The 8,790-nt window shown below is 42.8% G+C and overlaps 1 protein-coding gene across 2 annotated transcripts; it reads right to left on the bottom strand.

The window, feature by feature from the left end:
- Nucleotides 1-9: 9 nt before the first annotated feature.
- Nucleotides 10-7,414, bottom strand: Znf397 (zinc finger protein 397). Of its 2 annotated transcripts, XM_059246536.1 has the most exons (5): nucleotides 7,210-7,414; nucleotides 5,105-5,555; nucleotides 4,763-4,904; nucleotides 1,739-2,254; nucleotides 10-226 (listed from the first exon to the last, which is right to left on the bottom strand). In XM_059246536.1, exons 2-5 carry the CDS (start codon nucleotides 5,510-5,512, stop codon nucleotides 75-77), a joined length of 1,218 nt encoding a protein of 405 aa, XP_059102519.1. In that variant the 5' UTR covers nucleotides 5,513-5,555; nucleotides 7,210-7,414; the 3' UTR covers nucleotides 10-74. The 2 variants fall into 2 exon arrangements, with proteins under 2 accessions (XP_059102519.1, XP_059102518.1); XM_059246535.1 differs by lacking the exon at nucleotides 10-226 and having other exon boundaries at nucleotides 968-2,254; nucleotides 7,210-7,413.
- Between the last annotated feature and the right edge of the window lie 1,376 nt (nucleotides 7,415-8,790).

Raw genomic sequence — 8,790 nt, 5'->3', positions numbered from 1 at the left:
AAACAGTCTCAGGTTGTACCAGGAAACCACTTTCTAGCCCATTCCGTTAGGCCACACTACCAAGACAAAGTTTTTCATGGTGCTGTGACCAAGGATTCTAGGCTTTTATCTATTAGAAACTTCTTCATAGGCTCATATGCACTTCTTGAGAGTCTGGTTGTAGTCATACTTCTCACAGATGTGATGCCAATTCTGAACTCAATAGGCAATGTTCCATGTTTTGTTCCTGGTGTTAAACAACAACAACAAAAAAAAGTCTTCCTTTATTATAACCTGGCCTTCCTTCCTGATTAACTCCTCATTCTTCATATCATTTTAGTTTCCTTTATCCAAAGTTCTTGGACAAGAGGGAAATGGGGAAAGTGCCAGGCAGTGGTGGCACACGCCTTTAATCCGAGCACTTGGGATGCAGAGGCAGGCACATTTCTGTGAGTTCGAGGCCAGAATGAATACCAGGACAGCCAAGGCTATCCAGAGAAACCCTGTCTCAAACCCAAACCCCACTCCCAAAGGTTGTAATACACTGACCATACTAAAGTGTCATTACCTGACTGGTAATTGCTATTAGACTGTAGAAATGATCTTTTGTCATTATATTTCTAGTCCCTGGTACAAAGCAGGTATTAAAAAAACAGGACTGACCACTTTCCTAGCTTGTGCCACCCTACGTTCAATACCCAGCACAGAAGTGGGGAATGGACAGGGCCCCCAGCTTGTATAAACTAATTTGTATCTTCTTCTCAAGCTCATTTCATTTTGGGCCTATCTTGGGATCAACAAATCACTGATGAAACTGTTTCCTCATTTTACTTGTTGACTAGCTACCGCTGAGTAAAAACTTTAGTTTCTTAAGCAGTTTCTCATGCCATCCCTATTATCTCACAAACCTGGTACAAACCATCAGATGTAGTGACAGACAGAATGAAGCCTTTTCCATGACATTCTCACAGAAAATAAGATCTCACTATTACATTACTTTTTGTTTTTATTTTCCTGAGTATTCCTAATGTTAAGAGCATAGCTCAGAGTAATGGCCTTATATCTTGTGGTAAATCACAGCAAGTTTCAAAGAAAATTTGCACTGCATTGGGAAGTGCTACACAAAGCAAGTTAGACTGACTAAAGACCATTTGTTTTTTAAAACTACCTTTATGGAATCTTGCTCCAAAGTCAACCTTCTGGCTAATACAGAGAAAAATATACTATTTACCAGTCATTGTATTAAGTTACTTAACAGCATGGACTCTCTGATGGCGCATCAACACTGATCTGTGCCTAAAAGCCTTCCCACATTCATTACATATATAAGCTTCATCCCCAGAATGGATTCTCTGGTGCTGAACAAGGGCTGAGCTCCTTTTGAAGGTTTTGCCACAGTCATTACATTGATACGGTTCCTCTCCACTGTGAATTCTCTGATGTCTTATGAGGTTTGAATTCAGACTGAAGGCTTTCCCACACTCACTACATTCATAGGGTTTCTCTCCACTGTGTATCCTCTGATGGGTAATCAGCTCTGAGCTCTGCTTGAAGGCTTTCCCACATTCATTGCATTCATAGGGCCTCTCTCCTGTATGAATTCGCTGATGTCTAATAAGCTTTGAGCTCTGGCTAAAGGTTTTCCCACATTCATTACACTCATAGGGCTTCTCACCAGTGTGAATTCTCTGATGTATAATTAGATAAGAACTTTGACTGAATGCTTTGCCACACTCATTACATTTACACGCTTTCTCACCTGTATGAATTTTCCGATGTCTAGTGAGGGCTGAGCTCTGGTTGAAGGCTTTTCCACATTCACTACATTCATATGCTTTTTCACCACTATGGATTTTCTGATGAATAATGAGATATGACCTCAAACTAAAGGCCTTCCCACACTGATTACATTTATAGGGCTTTTCTCCAGTATGGATTCTCTGATGTTGTGTTAGAGAGAAATGCTGTTTAAAGCTATGCCCACATACATCACATCTGTAAGGTTTATCTTCTGGAGAAACTTTCTGACATGTTACAGAGTTTGTACTTAGAATTAAGCATCTTTGAGATTCATCGTGATGGTCTCTTTTTGCTAAGGACTTGTGTGTGAAGATCACTTGACTAAAACTACCCCTATGGAGAGGAGGGGGGCTTCTTTGCTGCCACTCTAAATTGCTTTTGTGCTCACTAACACCTCTAAGTGAAGGATCCCAAGACAGTCCTGGTGACTTTTCTTCTGAAATGTCGTTTGCTGTTGTTTCATTATTCTTTGAATCTGAAATAGTAAAAGCAAACAAAATAAAATTAGTAAACCCCAGGATTTACATTTCTTCAGTTACTCTCAAGTCTTTCTATGTTCCACGGGTTAGCCTGGTACTTCTGGTCTGAAGGGATTCTTCCTACCCATCTTTCCAAATAGTTGGGATTATATGTAATCTTCACTATGGCTAACTTAGTCACTTTTTATGTAAGGGAAAGTAGAAGGGTCTACTTAGAAAGATGTCACCTGGGGTCTTTTCTCTTTCCCAATGCTAAAGCCTACATCTTCCTTTTGACTTTCATCTTTTCTTTCTTTTAAGACTTCAACTAATCAATTGCTCACTACTTTTCTATTATCTTCAATCTCTTTCCAAGTTGACTTCCTATAATGGTTAGTTTTTAATTATCAATTCAACACAATCTAGGATCACTTGGGAAGAATGTCTCAGTGATACCATCTACATCAGGTTGGCTTGTGGGCGTGTCTGTGGAGGGCGGGGGAGAACTGTCTTATGTTAATTGATGTGAAAAGGCCCAGCACATTGTGGACTGTATCATTTCTGGATATGGGTCCTGGACTGTATAAGAGTGGAGAAAATGAGTGTAGTAGTAGGCATGTGTGCTTTTATCCTTTCTCTGCTCTTTACTGTGGATGTGACTAGTTGCTTCAAGTTCTTGCTGTCTTGACTGTCCTTCAATAATGAAATATAATCTATAATAATGAGGTAAAATAAACCATTTTCCCCTTAAGATGCTTTTGCCAGAGTATTTTATCATAGAAACCCAAAACAAACCAAGACAATCCCACTTACAGCTCAAGTCACTCCCTCCCTCCTTAAAAACCAAGCTCCTTGCCTATCTATCTGTTGAGCAACCTTACATTCACAGTAAATTTCTTGAAATGGTTTGTCTGGAGTCATTCCCATTCTGCAGTCTGGTTTCTAGTTTACCTTCCTCTTGAATTCTGCTACTTCTACCCATAGTAGTCTTGTTAGGGTTACCAATTTTTTAACTGTATATAATTGAATGGGTACTTCTTGGATCTTTTTCTAGCATGATACTGAGACACATACCTTCCACTCTTCTACTTTTCTTCTTGACATAGGGTTTCACTCTGCAGACCAGGCTGGCCTCAAACTTAGGGCAACTCTACAGCCACTCAAAGGCTGGATTAAAAATGTGAGACACTACATGTGACCCTCCTTTTCTCCATGTTTTAGCTTTTCTTTTTGGATTTTAGGGCTAGTAACTAAAAAAACTATGTTCCTTCAGAGTCTACCCTGGGTTTTCATGTATCTTAACTGTTGAAACTCTCTACCCTAGATTTCAGTTACTACTTATATTTAAGCTATGTCTTTTCAGATCTTCAAGTCTACCTTGAGACTATCATATTGGATTTCTGCTTGTATGTGTACCCAAATGTACCATACCAAATTCATCAGATTTTTTTTCTTTTTTATGAACAGTACCATTATTAGCCAAGCTGTTCAAGACTCAAACTTGATCACATTCAGATTATTCTCTTTCATGAACTGCTTTTAATGATGACCATCTACTGCAATGAACTTTCAATGCTGAGAAATAGAATTCAGCTTTAATCTTCTCTCTGCCCCAGAGTAACACAGATTTCCTCAGTCACTGTAGCCTCTTGGATTCCAAGTCTCTAGTAAGCGTCTAATCTTGCCTTTCTCCAATCACTTCTATACTATCCAGCTGAGTTCTAAACCACAAATCCAATAATGCCGTTTTCTTATCCATCACTCTTCAACTGCACCCTTTACATGTAGGATGTGAATTAGTGTGACATAAAGGCTTTAACAACCATGCCTTACTTTCTCCTTTAGGTTTTCTTTCATTATGCTTTCCCTTACCAATTCTCCAGTCAAACCGAAGAACTTATAATTTCCATAATGGTTTGTATTCTCTCACCTTAACTACCTATTTACCTGGCTTTCTCCTACTCATAGTTCAAATACGGTGCCACAGGGGTCAGTAAAGGGTGTTGGATCTGGAGTTACAGTTGTGAGCTGCCATGTGGGAGCTGGGAATTGAACCAAGGTCCTCTGCAAGAGCAACAAATGCTCTTAATCATTGAACCCCCCTCCAACTCTCCTTGAATCTCATATTAGGTTCGGTGCCATTCTCTGTGCTGCTGCAGTACCCACACAGTGCCTACTTGTAGTCCATAATTTACTGCAACAGGATGCTTCTGCTTTCCTCTCTGTGAACCACTCATGAAGGCCTGAAAGTTCCTTGAAGATGGAAACGTATCTACCGTAGGATTAGCCAGTTCTAGCACTCTTCCATGTTATAAAACGATGAAGGGAATCAATTGACAGGGAACCTCATACAAGGGAGGATGACTGCAATTCAGAAGGATCATGGAATACAAAGCTGCTCAAGTGAGTACCTCTGGCTTTAATGCAAGTGATGTACACATGCAACAAGTTTATAAATGCAAGTCCGCATCTTCAGAACCAGAGGCCTCACTTACATAAATTTGAAGATAAGTTTCTATTCCTACCACTTTTAGAGGAAAAGCAGGGTTTCCAGGATTTCAGCTGTGTCTTCAAAGGCCGGACTTGGATGCTTGTTGAGTCTTGGGATGCTCTGAGATATGTCATATCTTTCCATGACACTGATGGTCCTTGTGGACTATCTGGGACCTGGAACCAGAAAATACGATTAGTAAAAATCTCAAACAGGTAAATGAAGCCACTGCCACAGGTGAAGAATGGGTGGTGGAGATAGGTATGTGCTATTGTTATGTTAAGGTTGTGGCTCCTCAGAGACATTTTAACCAGATAAGATACTACATAATCTAGGCTGCAGTTTTTGTTTCAACAACACGTATCTCTGTTCCCACCTGCTGCGCTGGATCATCAAACTCTTTCTCCAAATCCTCCAGCAGATTCACAGCTTCCTCACCACTTCTTGGACCATGTTGTTGAACCCATATCTTCAGCTCCTCAGGTAAGATGCTCAGGAACTGCTCCAGCACTAGCAATTCTAGGATCTGCTCCTTTGTGTGCAACTCTGGCATTAGCCACTGATAGCAAAGTTCCTGGAGTCGACCCAGAGCCTCTCTGGGCCCAGGTGTTTCATGGTAGCAAAACTTCCTGAACTGCTGGCGAAACAATTCTTGGCAAGTTTGGGTACTCCCATTCTGTTTACATTTCTCACTCCAAGAGAAACTATCTTCTATTTTTACTAGTATTAATTCTTCTTGATCCTGAGGTTTTAACGTTGAAACTGCTCTGGATTCCATCGCCATACAAAAACCTTAGTACAACTGGGTTTTGTGCTTGGGGAGGGTCCTACAAGATATGGAAACACTATTAACCTACAGCATTGAAAGAAAAATCTCCAAAAACTTGTGACATTGAAAGGAAACAGGCTTAAGACTAAATAAGTTGACAAAATTTTAATCATACCCCCAACTGTGTAAAATTCCTACCACTAATTACAGAAAAATTTTAGAAGTGTAAGAATGCAATATTAATATGAATTACATAGTGAGATTATTTCCTTTTCAACTATGTTTCAGTCCTGATTAAATTCTTTACTCCAGCCAGGCGGTGGTGGTGCACGCCTTTAATTCCCACACTTGGGAGGCAGAGGCAGGTGGATCTCTGTGAGTTCGAGGCCAGCCTAGTCTACAGAGCGAGTTCCAGGACAGGCTCCAAAGCTACACAGAGAAACCCTGTCTTGAACCCCCCCTCCCCCCCCCCGCAAAAAAAAAAAAAAAAAGGAAGAAAAATTCTTTACTCCATATGTAAACCAGAACTTTTTCAGTGCTGCGAATGAACTCGGGGCCTTATACAAACACCAAACACTTTCACTTTGCTACTAAACTGCATCCTTGGCTTCCTTTGACAGTGCTGGGACTTGAACTCAGGCCCTTCACCATATTAGACAAGCATTCTACCCCTGGGCTACATCCCCAGCCACAGAAAAATTTTAATAAAATACAGGCTGCAGATTCAGAAATCCAAAGGTAATAATACTTTGGCAGATTTTTTTTTCCTGGGTTTTTGAGACAGGGTCTATGTAGTCCTGGAACCTGCTGTGTAGACTAGGGTGGCCTTGAACTCACAGATATCCTCCTGCCTCTGCCGTGCTACTATTAAGGCATATAACACCATGCCCAGCTTTTGGTAGAATATAATGCAGGCTTAATTTTTTTTTAGTTATTGTTTATTATAGCAGGTAGTGTTAGTCTACATTTAAGGTAGTAACATTTTTAAAACTCACACTAAACATGAATTTGTTTAAATAAAACATTGCTGTATATTTGCCATTTGGTCCCACTAGTATACTGAATTTTTCAACAAACGTGGAGGGACTTGCTGTGTGTGGGCTTTTGTTCTGAGCCAATATTCTAGACAGGTTTGGCTTATGAATGAATTTAGTGAGGAATCCAGAAACTGTAAAATACTTAGCTTGGGTTAAAAAAGAAACATGCTATTAGGGACGATAAGTGAACTTAAGCTCTCAAAAGCTGGAGTATTCTAAATTTAACTGTATTTAATTGAAATATGGTAGTAATCACGTACTAGCTTTGGGGACACAGAACAAACACGACCTGATGTTTGGAGGGGTATATGCAGAGGCCTGGGTGCCCCTCAATCAGTGTTGAAACCCGGCGCTAAGCTCACAAGGCTGAGCGCAGGATGAGAAGCTCCCCACTACCCACTGCCCGGGGCCGAGGCAGCGACAGCATCCTGTGTCCCAGCTTACACATTAACCGAGCCCCACTCCCTCCCAGAGAAATCTGACCCCGTCAAGAAGCGCAAAGTCAGCTCCCTTCCCTGCTCTAACGGAGCAGGGCCACCCACTAACTAAGCCTGCGTCCTGGCGGCGCTGCAACTCTCCTTCGCCCCTCACCACACCTCAGTGCCGTGACAGGGGACCCCAGGCGCCGACGACACCACCGCTCCCCGCCCAGCTAACAACACGCCCGCCACCAACCTGTCTTCGTCGGCAGCCCGCGGCACGCACCCGCTTTAGCTTCCGGGTGAAAGCACAGCGTCGGCGCGTGCCTCAAGGGGCACCACCGGGCCGTCCAGCCGGGACAGCAGGGGTCGAGAGCCTCGCCGGGACGCGCCACCGCCTCCCCTCCGACCGAGCGCCGGTGCAGGAGCAGCCCGGGCGGTGCACACACACCAGCCACAAAGACCCGCGGCGCCTCCCCGCCCCTTCCGCCCGCGCGCACGCGCCTGCCTCCGTCCGTCCCGCCCCTTCCGCTCGCGCACACACGAACCCGCGCCCCGCCCACGTGGGGTCTTCCTCCCGCCTGCGCCCCCCGAGCTCCATTGTCGCGTCTGCCCCTTCTCACTCCCCCAGTTTTCCAATTCCCTATTCAGAGTTTCCCGTCGTGACAGCTGTTTTCCGTGACCCCTGACAAGAGTAAACCTACGCGTGAATGCACCGAGCAAGAAGTAACGGTCCCACGAGCTGCCCCAGGTGCTCTGCGCAGCAGCCGCCTGCTCGGTCCCCTGTGTGCACAAAGTCACTGCACAAAGCCCAGCTGCCGTGACTCGGGCGCCAGACACGCCTTTAAAGTCGGGTTTCCCATTTTTTTTTTTTTTTTTTTTTTTTTTTTTTTTAGTAGCTGTTGTTTATGTGTATAAATGTTTTCCCTGCGTGTGTATGTACACCATGCATTGCGGGCAGAGGCCAGAGGAGGGCGTTGATCCCCAGGGACTGGAGTGATAGTGGTTGTGCACATCGGTACTGGGAACCCAACCTTGGCCCTCTGCAAGAGCAGCAAGTGCTCTTCACCTCCGAACTATCTTTCCCAGCCCGTCTGTCCTCGTTTTAAAATATTTACCTTTATTATTTGTGTGTGTGTGTGTGTGTGTGTGTGTGTGTGTGTGTGTGTGTGTGTGTCTTCGTTTATATGGCATGTGTGTGCAGTGCCCACGGAGATCAGACGAGGGTGTTGGGTCCCTTAGAACTGGAGTTACAGGTAATGTGAGCCCCCATGTGGGTGCTGGGAATGGATCGTGGTTCTCTGGAAGAATAGCAAATGTTCTTAACAGGTCCATTTCTCCAGTCCCAGCTTGTCTCTTTTTAAAAGTTAAAGTACTTTGTGAAATATCTTGTATTTGTTAAGGACATCAGATATTTTTCACAAATAGTTTTCCATTTATTTATAACTTTTTAAAAAATGTTAATTAAAAAAGGGTAACAAGGTGATAACAGAAATAAGTTCTCTTTTGTGAACTAGCACTTAAATCAGATATTTGGAAACAATTTCCATTAGGCTCTAGATCTATTAATAACTCAGTAATCATAGATATTGTGAAATAATAGCAATTTAAAAATAGCAAATAGGTAAGTTTGAGCAAAACTTCCCAGAAAGAAGCTATACCTTACATTAACCTTTGCAAGGCTGATTAACTATAACTTAAGTAACTTGGAGAGTTTGGGATGTTGCAAGTCCAGAGCCAAATTATCTAGGCCATCTTTAGCCCTCTTAACAGCCATTTATTACTCCCCTGTGTGTCTGACCAAATAGCTCTGTGACCTTAGGTAGATCATTTGGAA

This window comes from Peromyscus eremicus, chromosome 19, assembly GCF_949786415.1.
Source record: "Peromyscus eremicus chromosome 19, PerEre_H2_v1, whole genome shotgun sequence".
Taxonomy (NCBI): domain Eukaryota; kingdom Metazoa; phylum Chordata; class Mammalia; order Rodentia; family Cricetidae; genus Peromyscus; species Peromyscus eremicus.
Note: the sequence above shows the minus strand (reverse complement) of the source record. Positions and strands in the feature narration are given on the sequence as shown.